We start from the raw sequence: 20,490 nt of genomic DNA, 5'->3' as shown, positions 1-20,490 counted from the left end.
GGGGGGGGGGCCAAGGCTCGCTCTAGTTCCAAATATTGGTGGAGCATGGGCACCACGAGCCCATACAACTCGCTGCCCACGCCTCTGCTGGCTAGCCAGTTCTTTGTCTTTCAGAGGAGGCGGGGGAGTGCCAGCTCCTCGTGGAACCCCTAGCTTTGCTTCGCGGAACCACAGGGTTCCCCGGAGCACCAATTGGGAAACACTGATATAGAGGCAGCAAGGGACTAATGTACAGTCTGATGGGGACTAATTTGGCTATGACAAATCAGGAAAGAGATCTTGGAGTTATCGTGGACAGTTCTCTGAAAACTTCCTCATGTAGGGATAACATATTAAAGTATTAAAAATGATTCCCCCAAGTGGAAGTGACTCCGCATAATTTGTTCCCCACAACTTAAAATCTAAGTAGCATAAGTTTGTTAAGTAGAAGAAGCATGTAAGTGTTTAGATTTATTATTATTTGTTAAGATTGTTAAATGTTTAGATTTATAATTATTGCCCCTCTAGAATATAATTTGTTAGGAATGTAATATTAGCTCATAACTAAAAACTGTTAAATATAATACTATGTAGCCAGAAACAGCTCCCCTCTCTGTGTCCCAGGGCATGCTCAAGCTTTTGCAAGGGGCTGCTTGAAATTGACATTGCAGTGATACATTGTAACAATGCATTGTCAAGCCACTAACTCTGCTCTGGGAGCCAAGCCCTGTAATTGACTAAGGGCCTTGTTACATAATTGACGCTATTTCTCTTCAAAGCATTGTGAAGCAATTAACCTTAATGGTAAAGTGAAACATTGTAACTATAACAGTAACTAACTCAGCACTCAGAGAGAGAATGTTTTAAGAAATGCCACCCAGAAACTTGTGACTTTATGTAACTACAAATCTTGTATATGTACAGTTATTATTATACAAAATACTGTATGTGAAACATTAATTAGGGAATGTATGTAAGAGAGAGTGCTTGGACGATGAATCAATGGTTTTGAGAGGTGCCAGCCTGAGAATACAGCAACAAAGGACTGAAGAAGGCATCAGGTGCCAGTGCAACCAAAAGGTGTCAAGTGGAGAAAACCAAGTACTGGAGGTCCACCCTATGAGATCTCTGACAGCCACCCTGGACATCAGCATGATGCAGCAATTAGCATAGACTGGCATAGGAAGAAATTCCTATAAGAACTGGACTAAAAGACTATGGAGTCAGAGTCCAAGGTTCTGCTGCCAGTCCACCAGGGGCTTCAGATGAGCATCTGATCAGGACTTCGCTCCCCACTACCATCACTTGTGTACAGAATACCTAGCCAGTATTCTGTCACAAGCAACTTCCAGGCTGGTAACTATAACAAATACACAGAACCTGAATGAATGGATGAATGATTGAATGAATGCTCATATATATAAGTGTATAAGGGTTAAGTAGTGATAGGAATAAGTAGCTAAACAACGTTGTTTGCTTCTATCTTTTCTTTATTCTTATCTTTACAATAAATGTGGCTTTTTGCCTTATCCCCCTCATAAGATCCTGCTTGCATTTATTGGTACAACACACACAGTGTGGAGCGGCGGTCAAAAAGGCAAATAGGATGCTAGGAATTATTAAGAAAGGAATAGAAAATAAGACACAGAATATCTTACTGCCCCTGTATAAAACTATGGTACGCCCACATCTGGAATACTGTGTACAGATGTGGTCTCCTCATCTCAAAAAAGGTATTTTGGCCTTGGAAAGGGTTCAGAAAAGGTTAACTAAAATGATTAGGGGTTTGGAACGGGTCCCATATGAGGAGAGGTTAAAGCAACTGGGACTTTTCACTTTAGAAAAGAGGAGACTGAGGGGGGATATGATAGAGGTCTATAAATCATGAGTGGTGTGGAGAGGGCGGATAAAGAAAAGTTATGTAGTAGATCCTATAATAGAAGAAATAGAGGACACCAAATGAAATTAATGGGTAGCAGGTTTAAAACTAATAAAAGAAAGTTCTTCTTCACACAGCGTGTAGTCAACCTGTGGAACTCCTTGCCAGAGGAGGCTGTGAAGGCTAGGACTATAATAGAGTTTAAAGAGAAGCTAGATAATTTCATGGAGGTTAGGTCCATAAAAGGCCAGGGGATAAAATGGTGTCCTTGGCCTCTGTTTGTCAGAGGCTGGAGAGGGATGGAAGGAGACAAATCGCTTGATCATTGTCTTCGGTCCACCCTCTCTGGGGCACCTGGTGCTGGCCACTGTCGGCAGACAGGATACTGGGCTAGATGGACCTTTGGTCTGACCCAGTATGGCCATTCTTATATTCTATGAATCTGGACTCTGTGCGGTGCTGCCCCTTTGAAACACCACTACAACATTATCGGCATCGGCGCCATTTGAGCCCTGGGGAATCTGGGTCAGACTGGCCTGTAAGAGAAGGGCTGGGATTTGTCTGGTGTTTTGTTGGTACCAGAGGCTAAAGCCATGCCAGGGACAGCGACGGTGCCAGCTGCACCGCTGGTGCCGGCAGTGCCTTTGCTAATTCAGGGTCCTTGGTAGGTCCCCTTTTAGATGGCTGGGAAGCTGACCTCACAGGCTGTTTAGAGTGCGTCTTAGAGCCTGTTAATGAGGAGGCTTGCGCTTTTTGAATGCCTGAGGTGCCTGGTTCATCTCCCTTCCTAATTCATGACAGGAGGGAATGGGCTGGTGAGGCCTTTGGTTTTTAGTGCGCCTTTTGCCATGAGGGGCTTGTAAGATTCCCCTGAGGGGAGGTCACCTCCGAGCCTTTATTGCCCCCACCCCATCCCACCCCACCATGCGGCTGGGGGTCTAAGGCTTTGTCAAAAGCCAGCATGTGGATTCTAAGCTTCCTATCTTTGCGAGCTCTCGCTGTCAGGCTGCAACACTGAATGCATTTTTGTGACATGAATCTCTCCTAGGCAGCATAGGCACTCACTATGGCCAGAGGCATATTGCTGTTTTATGGTTAGATTTTATAAATTATTTTCTTTATGCATCTGCATTAATTGCACTTAACAAAAGCTCGTAAGATAAATAACAGGCGAGCCCATGAACATTAATAAGACCTCTTACCCTTTTGAAGAAATACATCCAGCTGATCAACACATAATGCCTTCAGCTCTTTCTCACTTTTATCCTTCTTTACCAATGCAAGAACGTATTTAGCTAGGGCTGATGGATCTGCATCACATCTGCAAATAAATGACCAAAATATAGAATTCAGTAATGACAAACTCAACATTTCCCAAACATAGCACAATGTACATACATGGGACCCAATTATTCTGCTATTAAAGTCAATAAATTCACAGCCATAAGAAATGTATCACAGACTCTGAAATCTGGTGTTATATGTACTTTTACCCTGTAGTGTACAGATTCCACAGGGGAAACCAGCATTTTCCAAACTAAGAGTCCTGACCCAAAAGGGAGTTGTTAATGGATTATAAGGTTATCATGGGAAGTGGTGTCATGGCTTTATCAAGTGTTTGTTACATATGACAGTCTTGTGAATACCTAGCCAAAGAGATCCAATAAAAGAGGTGAGAATATAATATTTCTAATATACCAAACATTCAGAAGTCATGATATACAATGGTGTTCACCATTTTTTGCACGTTTTTGAGTCTCTATTTCTGGACCTTAAATGGTTACTGAGAAAACTTCCAGAACATGCTCACATGCTGCAGTAAATTCTTGAGTCTGCAGAAAAAGCAAGAAGGCTGAAACAACAGCTCTGATATATCCCACATCCATATGCAGTAGATCCTCAAGAGTTACCAACAGCAATATTATGATTGGTCAACTACACATCTCATTTGTAACCATAAGTACTGTGCTAAATGTCAACTACTAATAAAGCAAAGGGAAAGTTTTAAAAGAGATTTGACAATTTAAGAAAATTATTCATTTAAATTAAGATGGTTAGTACAGGATTTTTCTTCTACATAATAAAGTTTCAAAACTATATTAAGTTTATCTTCAGTTATAAACCTTTGAAAGAGCACTTTGTTCAGTAATAACCTCCATTCCTGAAGTATTGTAACTGAGATTCTACTATAAATGAAATGCTAATGCTGAAGGCCGTCAGTTTATATATCGGAATTCAATTCAGATTGCAACTATTCTGAATTGAAAGACCACACTTATGACTTACATAATGCACTAGAGGATATACTGAAAAAAAACTGTGGTGACACCAAGATCAGAAGGGATACAAGAACTCTGGAGGTCAAGATTAGAACTGAAAACAACCTTGACAAATTGGAGAATTAGTTCACACTAAAGATACCAAGATTAAGTTCAATAAAGACAAATGGAAATTCTTCATTTAGAAAGAAAACATTAAATGCACAGCTACAAATTGGGGAATAAATGGCTAAGTGGCAATAGTGCTGAAAAGAATCCAGTGATTGCGGGGAATCACAAATTGAATACAAGTTAACAATGCAATGCAGCTCTGAATAGGGACAATATTCTGGGGGTTATTATCTGTCAGAGGACGTGAGGGGCCAGACTATAACAGAATTCAAAAAAACTTGATATTCAGAGAATAGGTCCATCAATGGCTGAATCACCAGGATGGGCAGGGATGGTGTTCCTAACCTCTGTTTATCACAAGCTGAGAATGAGCAAGAGGGAATCACTGTTCTTTCCTTCTGGAGCACCTGATATTGGCCACTGTCGGAAGACAGGATACTGGAATAGATGGACCTTTGGTCTGACCCAGTAAGACCCTTCTTATGTTCTTACTCACAAGACTGCCATATGGAAGACCTTGGAGATAACAGTTTCTCTTACTAGTACAAAGCAGAGGTGTCGGCTGAAGTAGTGTGTCCAATTCTGGTCAGAACACACTTTAGGAAAAATGTGAAAAACTAGAGACCAGATGAGAACAACAAAAATTATAAATAAATTTAGAAAACCTGCGAGAAGTGAAAAAAATTGGGCATAGTTGGTCTTGACTTGAGAAAAGAAGATTGAGGGGCAAGTCAATAATCTTTAATATGTTCAGGGTTGATACAAAGACGATTATAATAAATTGTTCGCCATGTCCACTGAAAATGGGACAAGAAGAAAACGGGACAAGACAAGCCATTATTTCAAAATAACTTTACTAGTGTCTACACAGCCAAACTGCTACTTTGAAATTAATTCAAAATAGCAGAGCGCTTATTCGAATTTGATAAACCTCATTCCACAAGAAATAACACCAAATTCAAAATAGCTAATTCGAAATAAGTGCCATGTAGACGCTTATTTCGAAATAGGGGGCCTCCAGCCCTTCCCAGAGTGCCCTGCTGGCCACTCTGGGCACAACCAGGAAAACTCCTCTTCCTCCCCCCTCTCCCTGGAGTCCTTAAAGGGGTAGAGTCTGTCCACAGTGCCTGTGCCAGCTCCAGGCCTGCCAGCCCAGAGCCAGCAGTCACTGCCCCTGATTCAGTGGCCCCAACATGAGCCAGCAAGCCACCAGCAGCCAGCCCTCCACCGCTTCCCAGGACCAGTCCCCCAGCTCCCAAGAGCCTGCCAGGGGCCGCAAAAAGTGGGTGCCTTCCTGGTCTAATGCGGAGTTCATAGACCTGACTGAGGTTTGGGGGGAGGCCTCCAATGTCCATGATCTCCACACTAGACACAGGAATGCGGTCATCTACAACCGGATGGCTGCCAGCCTGACCACCAAGGGCCACATCCGCACCCAGGAGCAGGTGTGGATGAAAAGCAAGGTACTGCGGCAGGCCTATGCCAGGGCCACGGGGGGCAGCTCCCAACCAGGGGCTGACCCAGACACCTGCCCCTATTTCAATGCCCTGGACCACATCCTGGGCATGTGGCCCCAGCTGGCTGCCACACAGGGGCCTTACCCTGTTAGCCACATGCATCTGTGAAGACACATGACATTCTCCTGACTCTGAGGTGGGCACAGCAGGACACCCTCCCTCCACAAGGCCACTCTACACAGAGGCAGGGGACATCTCCCCCTCCACCACCCAGCCACCCACTATATATATAGCACAGGGGCATGGGTGTGGTTTCCAGGTAGCTCCCACTCCCGGGGACAGCAGAACATTCCGAACATGGTCTCTGTGCAAGCACATCAGCTCTGATGGTGCAGGGCTAGGTCATCCCCGCCTTGCAGAGGGGGGCTGGGCTTCACCCACTGTGTTCCCAGGGAGAACTGACCACTTCTCTTGTTTCTCCACAGCCGCACCAGCTGCACATTCAATGCGCACCACCCTGCCAGGGACATGCTCCCACACCCGAGGGCTCCGCAGGACCACCCGTACAGTGGAGAGGTACCAGCAGCAAGTGGGGACACTGCAAGCCCTACACCGCACCCTCCAGCACTGGGTGCAAGAAGACCAGCAGCTCCGGCGGGAGTAGCTTGCCCAGGGCTTTGCCATCTGCCAGCACTTGCAGACCCTGGTGCAGAGTGTGCTGCCTCCTGCAGCCTCCCCAGCTGCCCTCCTCCTCCCACTCCTTCTCCCGCTCCCGTTTCTCCCTCCACCTCCTCCATACACTCCACCCCTTCCCCACCCTTCATCCCGTCCCCATGCCCCCGGGGACTTCATTTTTAACAGCTGATCCTGGGCTTCCCCCAGCATTTCAAAGCAGCAGTGCCGGTCTCAGTGTGGTGCTGCTGCTTCAATGCTGGGTGTAGCCCAGTATCAGCTGGGAACTCCCCAGCTGACCCTGGGCTCCATGCTGCATGCCAGCTTTGAAATGTACAAGAGTCCCCAGCGGCAGAGCAAAGAAGAAGCACAGCATGGAGGTTGGGGCCAGTGTGGGACTCTGAATCCCCTGTTGTCCCCAGGCTCCATGCAAGTGCTTCCGTGCATGATGTGGAGCTTCTAAAAGGTTTGAAACCTAGAAGCCTCTGTTAATTGGCTGAGCCTCAGTCAGGGGGAGGGGCTACCAGAGCTATATAAGCCGGTGACTCAGCGACCAGGGAGCTTGTGAACAGGAACAGCTAACAGGAGAGTTTGGAGAGGGAGTTTAGAGGGGGAGGTTAGAGGGCACTAGTGACTTCGGGCCTTCTTTAAAACATAACTCTTAGAATAATCTATATTCCAGAGGTTTAAAAAGAATCCCATTTACACCTAAACTTATTCATTAGAAAAATGGAGACAGAAGCCCAGCAGCGGAGTGGGGGCTATCCTGTTTATTGCATCGAGTGTAACATGTATGATTACCTGCCCTGTGGGAGGGTGGCGTATGTGTGCACCCGTTGCAAGGAGTTCCTGATCCTCAGAGACCAAGTTCGGGCTTTGGAGGCCAGGGTGGCTAAACTGGAGGAGCTAAGGGAGGTAGAGAGATATGTTGATGAGTCTTTCCGGGACACTGTAGTACTGTCCCACCTCCAGTCTGAGAGCCCCAGTGCTCTTACGGAGGATGAAAGTCTCAAGGGAACAGGGCATTCAATGGGAGCAGAGGGAAACCATCCCGTAGTTGGGACCCTCCTCCCAGAGGATGTTGCGGTATCCTCTCACACTGAGGATACCTCTGAGGAGGAGGGAATGCCAGTTAGGAGGAGGCAGGTGTTAGTAGTGGGTGATTCGATTGTTAGAAACATAGATAGTTGGGTTTGTGATGACCGGGAGAACCGTATGGTCACTTGCCTGCCTGGTGCAAAGGTTGCGGATCTCTCAAGGCATCTGGATAGACTTATGTGTAGTGCTGGGGAGAAGCCAGTGGTCGTGGTACATGTCAGAACCAATGACGTAGGGAAGGGTAGGAAAGATGTCCTGGAGGCCAAATGTAGGCTGCTAGGAAAGAGATTGAAATCCAGGACCTCTATGGTGGCATTCTCGGAAATGCTTCCAGTTCCACGCACAGGGCCAGGTAGGCAGGCAAAGCTTCAGAGTCTCAATGCATGGATGAGACGATGGTGTAGGGAAGAAGGGTTTAGATTTATTAGGAACTGGGGACACTTCTGGGAGAGGGGGAGCCTATACAGGAAGGATGGGCTCCACCTAAACCAGGGTGGAACCAGACTGCTGGCACTAAACATTAAAAAGGCCGTAGAGCAGTTTTTAAACTAAGAGATGGGGGAAAGCCGATTGGTGTGGAGATGCACGTAAATCGGAGGGAGACTTCTCTTAGAGGAGAATCCATTGATAGAGACTCTCTAAGCTGTAGTCAGAAAGAGAGGAGGGGAGAGGACAAACCATGGGCCAGAGCAGACAAACAACCGCATTCAAAGGAATCCAATGCATCAGGGAAGGGCAGACAAATAAGCAGTGGCAAATTTTTAAAGTGCTTCTACACAAATGCTAGGAGTCTGACTAATAAGATGGGTGAACTGGAGTACCTCGTATTAAATTAGGAGATTGACATAATAGGTATCACTGAAACCTTGTGGAATGAGGAAAATCTGTGGGACACAATCATACATAAATATAAATCATAAAATATATCGAAAGGATAGAGCAGGCCGGGTGGGTGGCGGAGTGGCACTGTATGTGAAAGATAATGTAGAATCAAATGAAATAAAAATATTAAATGAATCAACATGTTCCATAGAATCGCTATGGATAGAAATTCCACGCTCCAATAATAAGAAATTAGCAGTAGGGATATATTACCGACCACCTGACCAGGACAGCAATACTGACATTGAAACGCTGAGGGAGATTAGAGAGGCTACTAAAATAGAGAACTCTATAATAACGGGAGATTTTAATTACCCCCATATTGACTGGATACATGTCACCTCAGGAAGAGAAGTGGAGATAAAATTTCTCAATGGCTTAAATGACTGCTTCTTGGAGCAGCTGGTGCAGGAACCCACAAGGGGAGAGGCAATTCTCGATTTAGTCCTGAGTGGAGTGTAGGATCAGGTCCAGGAAATAACCGTTACAGAACCATTTGGGAATAGTGACCATAATATAATAACATTCAACATTCCTGTGGTGGGAAGAACACCTCAGCAGTCCAGCACCCTGGCATTTAATTTCAAAAAGGGGAATTACACAAAAATTAGGAGGTTAGTTAAACAGAAATTAAAAGGCACAGTGACTAGAGCCAAATCCCTGAAAGCTGCATGGAAACTTTTTAAAGACACCATAATAGAGGCCCAACTTAAATGTATACCCCAAATTAAAAAACATAGCAAGAGACCTAAAACAGTGTCACCGTGACTTAACCACCATGTAAAAGAAGCAGTGAGGGACAAAAAGGTATCTTTTCAGAAGTGGAAGTCCAATCCTAGTGAGATAAATAGAAAGGAACATAAACACCGTCAAATCACGTGTAAAAATGTAATAGGAAAAGCAAAAAAAGATTTTGAGGAACAGCTCGCCAAAAACTCAAAAAGAAATGACAAAATGTTTTTAAGTACATTAGAAGCAGGAAGCCTGCTAAAAAACCTGTGGGTCCCCTAGATGATCAAGCTATAAAAGGAGCAATCAAGGATGATAAAGCCATTGCAGAGAAACTAAATGATTTCTTTGCTTCAGTCTTCACGGCTGAGGACATTGGGGAGATTCCCGAATCTGCACCGTCCTTTGTGGGTGGTGAATCTGAGGAACTGTCCCGGATTGAAGTGTCATTAGAGGAGGTTTTGGAACAAATAGAAAAACTTAATGTTAACAAATCTCCGGGACCGGATGGCATTCATCCAAGGGTTCTATAACAACTCAAATGGGACATTGCTGAGCTATTAGCTGTGGTTTGTAACCTATCCTTTAAATCGGCTTCCGTACCTAATGACTGGAAGGTAGCCAACGTGACACCAATATTTAAAAAGGGCTCTAGAGGTGATCCTGGCGATTACAGACCGGTAAGTCTAACTTCAGTACCGGGCAAATTAGTCGAAACAATAGTAAAGAATAAAATTGTGAAGCATGTAGAAGAACATAATTTGTTGGACAAAAGTCAACATGGTTTCTGTAAAGGGAAATCCTGTCTTACTAATCTATTAGAGTTCTTTGAAGGGGTTAACAAGCATGCGGATAAGGGGGATCCAGTAGAGATAGTATACTTGGATTTTCAGAAAGCCTTTGACAAGGTCCCTCACCAAAGGCTCTTGTGTAAATTACATGGCCATGGGATAAGAGGAAAGGTCCTTTCTTGGATTGAGAACTGGTTAAAAAGACAGAAAACAAAGGGTAGGAATAAATAATAAATTTTCAGATTGGAGAGGGGTAACTAGTGGTGTCCCCCAACGGTCAGTCCTGGGACCAATCCTTTTCAACTTATTCATAAATAATCTGGAGAAAGGGGTAAGCAGTGAGGTAGTAAAGTTTGCAGATGATACAAAACTGTTTAGGATAGTCAAGACAGAAGCAGACTGTGAGGGACTCCAAGATGATCTCACCAAACTCAGTGATTGGGCAGCAAAATGGCAAATGAAATTTAATGTGGATAAGTGTAAAGTAATGCACATTGGGAAAAATAACCCCAACTATACGTACAGAATGATGGGGGCTAATTTGCCTACGACAAATCAGGAAAGAGATCTTGGAGTTATCGTGGACAGTTCTCTGAAAACTTCCACACAGTGTGCAGCGGCGGTCAAAAAGGCAAATAGGATGCTAGGAATTATTAGGAAAGGGATAGAAAATAAGACACAGAATATCTTACTGCCCCTGTATAAAACTATGGTACACCCACATCTGGAATACTGTGTACAGATGTGGTCTCCTCACCTCAAAAAAGATATTTTGGCCTTGGAAAGGGTTCAGAAAAGGGCAACTAAAATGATTAGGGGTCTGGAACGGGTCCCATATGAGGAGAAGTTAAAGCGACTGGGACTTTTCAGTTTAGAAAAAAGGAGACTGAGGGGGGATATGATAGAGGTCTATAAAATCATGAGTGGTGTGGAAAGGACCGATAAAGTTATTTATTAGTTCCCTAAATAGAAGAACTAGAGGTCACCAAATGAAATTAATGGGTAGCAAGTTTAAAACGAATAAAAGAAAGTTCTTCTTCACACAGCATGTAGTCAACCTGTGGAACTCCTTGCCAGAGGAGGCTGTGAAGGCTAGGACTATAATAGCGTTTAAAGAGAAGCTAGATAATTTCATGGAGGTTAGGTCCATAAAATGCTATTAGCCAGGGGATAAAATGGTGTCCTTGGCCTCTGTTTGTCAGAGGCTGGAGAGGGATGGCAGGAGACAAATCGCTTGATCATTGTCTTCGGTCCACCCTCTCTGGGGCACCTGGTGCTGGCCACTGTCGGTAGACAGGATACTGAGCTAGAAGGACCTTTGGTCTGACCCAGTACGGCCGTTCTTATGTTCTTATATGCACAATGAGGCTAAATTAAGACTCTAAAGTATTTAGGATCTTATACCACACATTACTGTAGGTTCTGAACTAAGGACGTAAGCAACTAGTTGACTAGCAACTAGGAATGTAATAGTGGTTAACCGATAAGCTTTTGCTTATTGGTTAATGCTATAGACTACAACCATTTTCCTCAACCCCCACCAGTGAATTTTCAAGCAGGCTGGCCAGCAGCCCGGCTCAATCCTGACTTGCGCTGGTTCAGGGACCTACCTCCACTGTGTTTCTGCATTTTTAGTGTATTAGGAGCCAGGCAGGCAGCCCAGGCTCAGTTCCAGCTCACACTGGGTCCAGGAGCTCAGACCCTCCCTAGAAAGGGACTGCTGCTACCCTGCGCTGCTGCGGATCAGCTCCTGCCTAGCACCCTGCACTGCTGCCTCTGATACATTGGCTACAGGCCCCGCCCTTGGTGACTATAGAATTGTCAACTAACCGATAAGAATTAATGAGATTACTCAACTATTCAATTAACCAGGGCTCGCCGAACCCAGCTATTCCGGATTACAAGTGCTTTCGGAAGATTGTATTATTTTGTCGAGCCCTGCAGTTAACCTGTATTTAACTCGACTAGTTGCTCCCCGGCCCTCTTGCTGCCTCTAGTATAGAGAAGCAGCAAGGGAGGGAGTAGGAGTCGGTGATGGTGAGGGAAGCCAGCTTAAAAGCAGATTCCCCCAGGACTGTCTCGGGGCAGAGCATGACCAGGGAATCAGATGAGGACCCACTAAATCGAATGCTCAGGACACCCCCGCTTTGCGCCGGTATTCCTCACAGTCACAAGGGAAACTGATGGGAGCATTTGCACCCGTTAGCCTCCCACTGTGAAGACAGAGTCAAGCTCAGGTTAAGGTATGTTGACTCCAGCTATGGTATTTACACAACTGGAATTTCATATCTTAAACCGGCCTTCTTGGTCTAGAATAAACCTGGCCTAAGAGTGAAGATAATAACAATTTTGAAGTATATAAGTGATCGTTACAAGGAGAAGGGAGAAAAGTTGTTCTTAGCCTCAGAGGATCAGCTCCTGCCTAGCACCCTGCACTGCTGCCTCTGATATACTGAATTACAGCAAGGGAGAACATTAGGAAAACCTGTGTGTCAGGGATGGTCTAAATCAGTGTTTCTCAAACTGTGCTCTGTGGAGCCTTCTAGGGGCTCCATGAGGTTGACAAACTGGAAACATCGATAGGTACAACCAGGGCTTGACAATTAGTGTCATCTACTCGCCCATGGCGAGTAGATTACAAGCCGGCACAGCTGCACAGCGCAGCCTGCGCATGTGCAGCATGCTGAACCGTGCAGCTGGCGAGCGGGGCTCGCCGCCGCTTGATGAGCCCTGGGTACAACACATACAATCAGTGTACTGCTGGGGCTCCGCATAAATTTTTCCACATGTAAAGGGCTCCGGAGCCCAAAAAGTTTGAGAACCACTGGTCTAAATAATATGTAATCATGCCTAGAAATGTAAACGACTAGTCGACTAGTCCCCCTCTGCTCTTCCCTTAGCCCCCGCTGCCTCTATCAGATCAAGACAGCAAGGGGGGAAGAAAGGGCGGATACTTAAAAGCAGCAATGCCGCACAGAGCCCGGGGTCAGCTGCTCTGTGTGGCGTTGCCACTTTGAGGGTGTGTCTAGACTGCAGGGTTTTGTCGACAAAAGTGGACTTTTGTCGACAAAACTATACCTGCGTCTACACTACCACTGAGTTCTGTCGACATAACGTCGACAGAACTCAGCAGTTTTGTCGACGCTGGTAAACCTCATTTTACGAGACATAACGTCTTTTGTCGACAGAGTTCTGTCGACAGAAGGTGTTATTGCACCTAGGGTTGTGTCTAGACTACAGGGTTTTGTCGACAAAGCAGCTTGCTTTGTCGACAGAACTGAATGTAGTCTAGACGCTCTTTGTCGACAGAAGCTTTGTCGACAGTACCTGTCGACAAAACTTCTGTCGACAAAAGCCTGTAGTCTAGACGTACCCTGAATGCCACAGGGAGCCCAGCGTCAGGCTCCTCACAGCGCCGCTGGGGCTCCTGTACATTTCAATGGCAGAACGCTGAAGTGCTTAACAACTAGTTGATAGAAATTCCATTGACTATTGAACTAGCCAACTAATCACTACTTAACATCCCTAATCACGCCTTGAGCGCAAGGGACTGGAATAGATTCCTTCTCAAGGTCCCTTCTTATCCTATAATTCTACGGAAAAACATATGACAACTATTCTGCAGCATGAACATTGTTACTCAGGAAAGTGAAGGAAGAGACAAATTCCTTCATCAAATACTGAACCTGAGGATTACATTTTAAAATTCCAATACAACACACTACCATCATTACTGGTAAGATGTAAAGAACCTTAGCTCAGAAGACAGGGAACAACCGTTGCACACTTCCCATTTTTTCAGTAAGTCTTTTAGAATAGATGCAACATGCCTTTGGTGGCAAATGACTAGGATACATCACCAAATTTGGTCCAATGGGTGGCTCATTAGCTTCCCCAGCCCAGGCCAGGAACTCACAGGGAGTGCAACACTGATCCACATTCCATCAGAGAAGTTACATAAAAACTCAGGTCCCTAATATTAAAAATCCAATCATGCTCAGCGTACCATGCTTTCTTTCTAAGTCACTAAAGCAGTCTCAGTTAACTAATCTACCTCTAACCAACATAAGTCCTACGCTCCCAGAGCCAGTGACAGAATGTGAAACAAGTGGGGAGCTGGGACCCCCCTCGCAAACAGTGGCTGCTGCCAACCCACGCTTCTGACTCTGTATCAGAGGCAGCACAGCAGGGTGGCAGGCAGCAGGTCCACGACGGGAGCTTGTTTTTAAACTGGCTCTCCTTGCAGTCCATCACCCGCCTGGCACCCTGCAATGCTACCTCTGATAGAGAGGCAACAGCATAGGATGGCAGGGGGCTTCCCGGGAGCGGGGCAGGAGCACACTGGCTGCCAGCCCTGCCCCCGGGGATGACTGAATAGTCTAGTAACTACAAAGATTTCATGTGGCTACCTGACTATTCAATTAACCAATAGCTAACATCCCTAATTAGCAAACTTGATGATGTAATGCAGGCCCACTCAGCTTGCAGCTTCAACCACTGAGTTATATCCAATGTCCAGATATCCAAGATCATGTTTTGGTAAAAGAGCAGCGTTAAGACAAAGTAAATTCCCAATGTTACTGGATACGAGGCCTGGACTACTTTAAAAAAGTTAGATTGACCCTACTCTATCACTTGAGAAACATAGTTAAGCCAATCTGAGGTCCAGTGTTACAGCCATTAGGTCAACAGTTAAAATTCTCTGCCAAACTAGCTACCACCTAGGTTATGTCTAAACTACATTCCTCTTTTGAAAGAGGAATGTAAATGAGGCCGATCGAAAATTCAAATGGAATACAGATTTACAAATCTCACGCTTTATTTGCATAATCACGTGAGAGCGTTTTTTCAAAAAAGGGGTTTTCAAAAAAGAAGCCACCGTCTAGACGGGTTCTTTTGAAGAAAAAAAAAAAGCCTTTTTTCAAATGAACACATACACCTCGTTTTTTCAGGAGTATGGGTTCTTTCGAAAAAGATTTTTTTCCCCCCGAAAGAACCCCGTCTAGAATGCAGTTTCTTTTTCAAAAAACCCTTTTCTGAAAAAGCACTCACACGATTATGCAAACGAAGCACGAGATTTGTAAATCCATGCTTCATTTGAATTTTCTATTGGCTTCATTTTCAGTCCTTTCAAAAGATGAATATCGTTTAGACGTGCCCCTACTGGGGGAAGAAGGAGGAGATTAATTTACACTGTAAGCGCTACAGAAGCAAGTTGTAAAGCCCTAAGACAGACATGCTAATCTTTTGCTAGTATTGATATAAAAACACTGTTTATATTACAGCAGGGCAGGCAAAATGTGGCCCGTGGGTCATAACAGGCTCACCAAGCCACTGGAACCAGCCCCTGAAAGCCTCAGTCAGGCTCCTTGCCTGTCCCACTTCCACACACTGCTCAGAGCATCTTTCTGAAAGCTGTGAGCCAGTGGGGAGGGAGGGAGGGAGAGACTCTGTGTGCTGTCCCCACCCCCAGCACAATCTTGCAGCTCCCATTGACTGGTTTCTAGCCAACGGGAGCTGCTTATTTGCATGCCAGGTAGCACAGAAACTGCCCCTCCCCCTTAGGTCTTGTAGTGTTTAAAGCCATACAAGGCCCTTGCAACCAGTGCAGGGCATGGAAGGCAGGGACCCTGGCTGAAAAACCTGCTGGGCTACTGGCTAGGAGCACACCCAGGTTAAGTGCCTCCCAGCCAGAGCCTGCCTCTAGCACTCAACCCCTCCTTCCAGCTCTCTGCCTCTCTTCTTCCTCATTCCCTGAACTCCTGTCCCAGGTCACAGCCCCCTTCCAGAACTTGTACCTCAATCCCCTCCCTCCCAGTAACAACCCAGATCCCTGCACCCCCTACCACACCCTTGCCTCAGATCACAACCCCTTCCAGCCACTGCACTCCCTCCTGCACCATTCTCCAAGTCAAAAACCTCTCCTGCACCCATACCTCCTCCCAGATCCTGAACCCCCTTTCTGCACCACAGTCTCCTGCCACAGGTTACAACGTTCTCCTTCACCCAAACTCTCTCCCAGATCCCACACTCCAAGTTCCCTTCTGCACCCAACTTCCATCAGAGATACACCTCCTCCATTAATAAATATCATGATGGAGTACTGCCCTTGACCACTTACAAATTCTTGGAATGGCCCCTCGTCAAAAATTATTGCCCACCCCTGCATTAGAGCAAAAGTATAATGAAGCTGGAGTATATATTGCATTTCAGTATCTATTAGAAATGGAAACAAAAGCTTTCTGACATTCCAGAGATAACTGATAGAGTTAAAACATCACAGAAGGGAATACTAAGATAGCAAGGATGTACAAGTCTTTCATTTTAAGACTGTCCAATCTTTCAATGTTTTAGGTGGTATCCTGCCACAACCTTAAGGGTCATTAGACCAGGCCTGGGCAAAATACAGCCCGTGGGCCAGATCCAGCCCGCCAACCCACCGATCCAGACCACGGAGGCAGTGGGGAGCCCCAGGAACGCTCTCCTGCTTGCTCTGTGTGCAGTGCAGAAACACGGCTGCAGGGATCCATTTCTGTTTTAAAACTGGATGGAGGGAGGGGGGCGGGGAAAAGTTTCAGAAGCCCAATCCCTTTGGACAGTGTCTGGCCATAAACCAGCCAATGGGAGCTGCTTGTTGGAATAACAGTCATCCAAGAAGAACCACGCCACCTCTTCTCAGCTCAGTTATAGTGTTGACAGGTGTCCAGTTTTGAACCAAACACTCCAGTATTTGAGCTTTCTGTTCAGGAAACAAGTTGAGAAAATATAAATGAGAAAATATAAATGTCCAGTATTTTCTAAATAAGATGTAATGTAGATTGTGATGTAATGTCAAGTATGTCCGGTATTTTTGTTGAGACCATCTGGCAACCCTACTCAGGTATTCAAAGAAGCACATGACCAGGCAAGCAGGCTGTCTCAGAAATGTTTTAAGCTCTGCAAACCTTAGCTCTGCAGGCAAGCTAGTTTGGCTGCTGGCTGGTAAGTCTCCTGGCCAGAGCCTGCTTCTGGCACCCCAGACCTTTCCTGCCCCAACTCTCTGCCCCCCCATATACAAACCCTTTGTCCCCCCTCTTACACCCATACCCAAATCTGGAACCCCTATCTCCTGCCCCAGATCACAGTACCCTCCTACCCTAGGTCACATCCCAAACCCTTGCACTCCAGTCCCCTGTCACAGGTCACAACCGCCTCCTTCACCCAAACTCCCTCCCAGACTCCAGTCTCCCTCGAGCACCCCAATCCCTTACCCCAAGCTCTCTTCTGAACCCAACCTCCATCCCAGACCCCACATCTCCTACATTAATATCATGGAAGAGTGTGGCCCTCAATCACTTTCCAAAATCTTGGAGTGGCTCCCTGTCATAAATTATTGCCCACCCTTGCATTAGACAGTTGTTTTGCTAATTCTATTAAACAGCAGTGTGGAGCAGGCCAAACTACTCAACTAATTTATGAATTTACAAGAGTTGTGACTGGGTATGAATTTGAGCAGAGTTAATTGAGAAAAGTAAGCAATATAGAATTGAATGAGAGTAAAATGGGAAAGAAAGACTTGTTTAGACTAATAATGATCAGAGTGCTCTGACGGATTCTTTACCATGAAATATTGTAAAAATGCATGTGTGCGCGTGTGTATGTATGTGAGAGAGAGAGAGATTAAACAAACTGTTAGAAGTAGTTACAATACTAAGATCCCACAGCACAACGAAAGGAACACTTTCTATTTTAATGATTCTATGCCTTTATGGCATACGAACTCTATTTTAATTCATATTTAAACAGTAAGCTTTTTCTATAAATCTGAACTAGCAAACCAAACAAACCAACACAACGATTCAAAATCCAAAGGGAAAAAAAATATCTGAGTCTTAAATCTAGTATGGCTGAAGAAGAATTTAATTAATTTCAATTAAAAAAAAAAGATATATTTATGCTATGAGTAGGTGAAAATTAAAGAACCATAATTTTACCTAACTATCACTATAACTGATATTATAACAAGGTTGTATATTTCCAAACTCTGAGACTGCTGATAATAGAAACTCCAACCTTTTTACAAACTGGTCGCTCAGACTCAAGGAAAATGAAAATTTGCTTAGACCAGGGGTGGGGAACCTCAGGCCCAGGAGTTGGATGTGGCTCCCGAGGCTCAGCCCTCCCCTCAGCACTGACGAGCACACTCCAGGCCCCCCACTGGCCCACCACAAGGGCGGAGTGGAGCACACAAAATCTACTAGGTTGGGCCCCTCCAGACTCTGGTGTGCAAGGGGAATGTGGGGAGTGTCTTTCTCCTCAGTCTGGAGCCACATCAGTGAGGGTTTATTTGGCTAGATTTGGGGGGGAGGGGGGTTCTCACTTGTGTGCAGCTCCTGACTAAATCAGCAGCCCCAAGCCCAACAAATGTTCCCCACTCCTACTCTAGGCTGTGTGGCTGCACAGCTGCCTATTAAGCCATGTGCAGGGCTCAGGGCTATGGTGCCGAGATATGCCTATTTCCAAATCCCGGATCTGCAGTGGCTGTTGGAAAGGCACCTCTGCCTGCTGGCCTCAGTGCAGAGCGGCCCCAGACTTGTCACAGCCAGGGAAGAGGTGTCCCTTCCTCAGCCCCCATCCAGATCAGCCCACACATACCAGGGCCATTAAGTGAAGCTTCTCATCTGACCATGAGCTTCTGCATTCAGAGAGCTGGGGGTAAGCCTCTCTCCCTGAGGCAGCTTTCACACCCTACAAATCCCTCCTTCCCATCTGGAGCACTAACCGCCCCCCCACGACCGTGCCTGAGCCTCCTCCTGAACCTCAAACCTTGCACTGCTAACCCCAGCCCAGAGCCCTCAACCCCCACATCCCAAACCTCTGTCCCAGTCCTTAGTCACCTCCCACGCTCTTAACGCCTCAGCCCACCCTCGCCATACAGCATCCATACATGAAGTGAGTTTTGTGATGGGCACCAAGATGGTCACCATGTGTCATAGATCACCACATAACAAAATTCACTGTACACATGGACATAAAAAAATTAGAGGGAACACTGCTGGCGGTCCCATTAAAATGGGATTGTGACCCACTTTGGGGTCCCGCTCCACAGTTTGAGAACCACTGCTGTAGTTCATAAGCAGCTGGAGACAGTCTGCATTAACCACAGGGTAGGTCTGCACTACCGTTCCCTCAAGTTATCTACGCTCAACTTAATCCCCTCATTAGTCCACTTTGAGTGAGCGCCACCATTTCGGGAAACAACTGGATCTGGTGTCCACTCCTGCACTACACTCATTCACCTGTGGCACTATTACCTATTCTACACTACTGCAGATAGTTGATCTAAGTTATGCAACTTCATCAACATAAATAATGTTACCCCTCTGAAACACAATACCCTTCAAACATAAATAATGTAGCTGAAGTCCACATACTTAAATTTATTTACTGTCTTCACTGCAGTAAGTCAACAGCCGATGCTCTCCTGTCCACACTGCCTATGCTTCTGATGGAATACTGGAGTTGACGGGAAAGAATTGGGTGGTCTGGTGGTCGATCTATTGTGACTTGACTCAAAGCAAATCCGAGAGATCCTAGGGGTTACCCTAGTTATTCACCTGGGGATTACCCCAGTCACACACACAGGAGCAGGAGGAGGGTGTCACTTTCCTAGGGGTAGTTACCCCATTATTCACGTGGGCTGAGGGAAGTGTTATCCTAGTTATTCACATGGACTGCGGGAGGGGGCTAACCAAACCAGTCAGATGGGCTCTGGTGGGAGGGGTATTTCAGGCCCTGACGGAGGGGTTACCTTGGTGACTCAAACAGGCGGGGGAAGGAAGGTGTCAGGGCCCGGAGGGTTATCCCAGTCACTCACAAAGGCCCCTGTGGGGGAAGTGTCAGCTCCTCAGGGGAGGTTACCCTGGTCACTCACATGGACTCGGGGGGGGGGGGGGTCAGGCTACAGGGAGGATTACCCCGGGCACTCACAGGGATGCGTCAGGCCCCGGGGAGTTACCCGGTTACTCACATGGGCTCCAAGGTTTTGCTGAGCCAGGATTTCAGCGCCTCGAAGTTTTCTATGATCATTTTCGCCACCATCCAGCGCGGCCCGGGCCCCCCGCCTCCCTGGCGGCAGCAGCAGCAGCGGCGGCGGCGGCAATTCCGCCCCGCCCCCAGGCCGGATCCCGGCGCCTCTGCGCCCCGCGCCCGGGCTCGGTCTAGATCCCCGGGGACGGGACGGGGACCGACAGCGCGGAGCGCTCAGAACCGGGCAGGATGCCCCCTGCGGGGCTCGCTCCCGCCGCCGCCGCCTCCTCCCGGGAGCTCGGCCCAGCGGCCGCGAAGATCCCGACGCGCGAGGAAGCTGCCGGCCGCACGGAAGAGCCGAGCCCGGATCGTGGCTCCCGAAACGCGCGGACCCCGCCCCTCCCCCTTAGCCGCAACACGAACAGGTAAGATGGCGGCCCTGAACTATCGCGAGAATATTACAGCCTCGCGAGGGCAGGGAGAGCGCTGGGATTGCAGAGGGGGCGGCGGGGCTGGGAGAGCGCGAGCAAGCAGGGCGCGCGGGATTGGGGAGCGTGAGTGCGCGCGCGAGCCGTTCGGGGGCGGCAACGGGCCCAGAGGCTGCA

At 46.7% G+C, this 20,490-nt stretch overlaps 1 protein-coding gene across 4 annotated transcripts in view; it reads right to left on the bottom strand.

The window, feature by feature from the left end:
• The window catches only part of RBM26 (RNA binding motif protein 26), a 101,695-nt gene extending 81,409 nt beyond the window's left edge, over nucleotides 1-20,286 (bottom strand). For 2 of the 4 annotated variants that reach the window (XM_075918835.1, XM_075918837.1), the window contains exons 1-2: nucleotides 19,887-20,284; nucleotides 3,061-3,179 (exon numbers count right to left, since the gene is read on the bottom strand). In XM_075918835.1, the coding sequence (XP_075774950.1) occupies nucleotides 3,061-3,179; nucleotides 19,887-19,957 (190 nt within the window). In that variant the 5' untranslated portion in view covers nucleotides 19,958-20,284. Of the gene's footprint in view, nucleotides 1-3,060; nucleotides 3,180-19,886 lie in introns of all 4 variants that reach the window. The other 2 variants (XR_012900594.1, XM_075918836.1) reach the window with 2 other exon arrangements.
• Nucleotides 20,287-20,490: the final 204 nt, after the last annotated feature.

This window comes from Pelodiscus sinensis, chromosome 1 (genome assembly GCF_049634645.1).
Source record: "Pelodiscus sinensis isolate JC-2024 chromosome 1, ASM4963464v1, whole genome shotgun sequence".
NCBI classification, from domain to species: domain Eukaryota; kingdom Metazoa; phylum Chordata; order Testudines; family Trionychidae; genus Pelodiscus; species Pelodiscus sinensis.
This window is presented reverse-complemented; position numbering and strand designations above follow the sequence as displayed.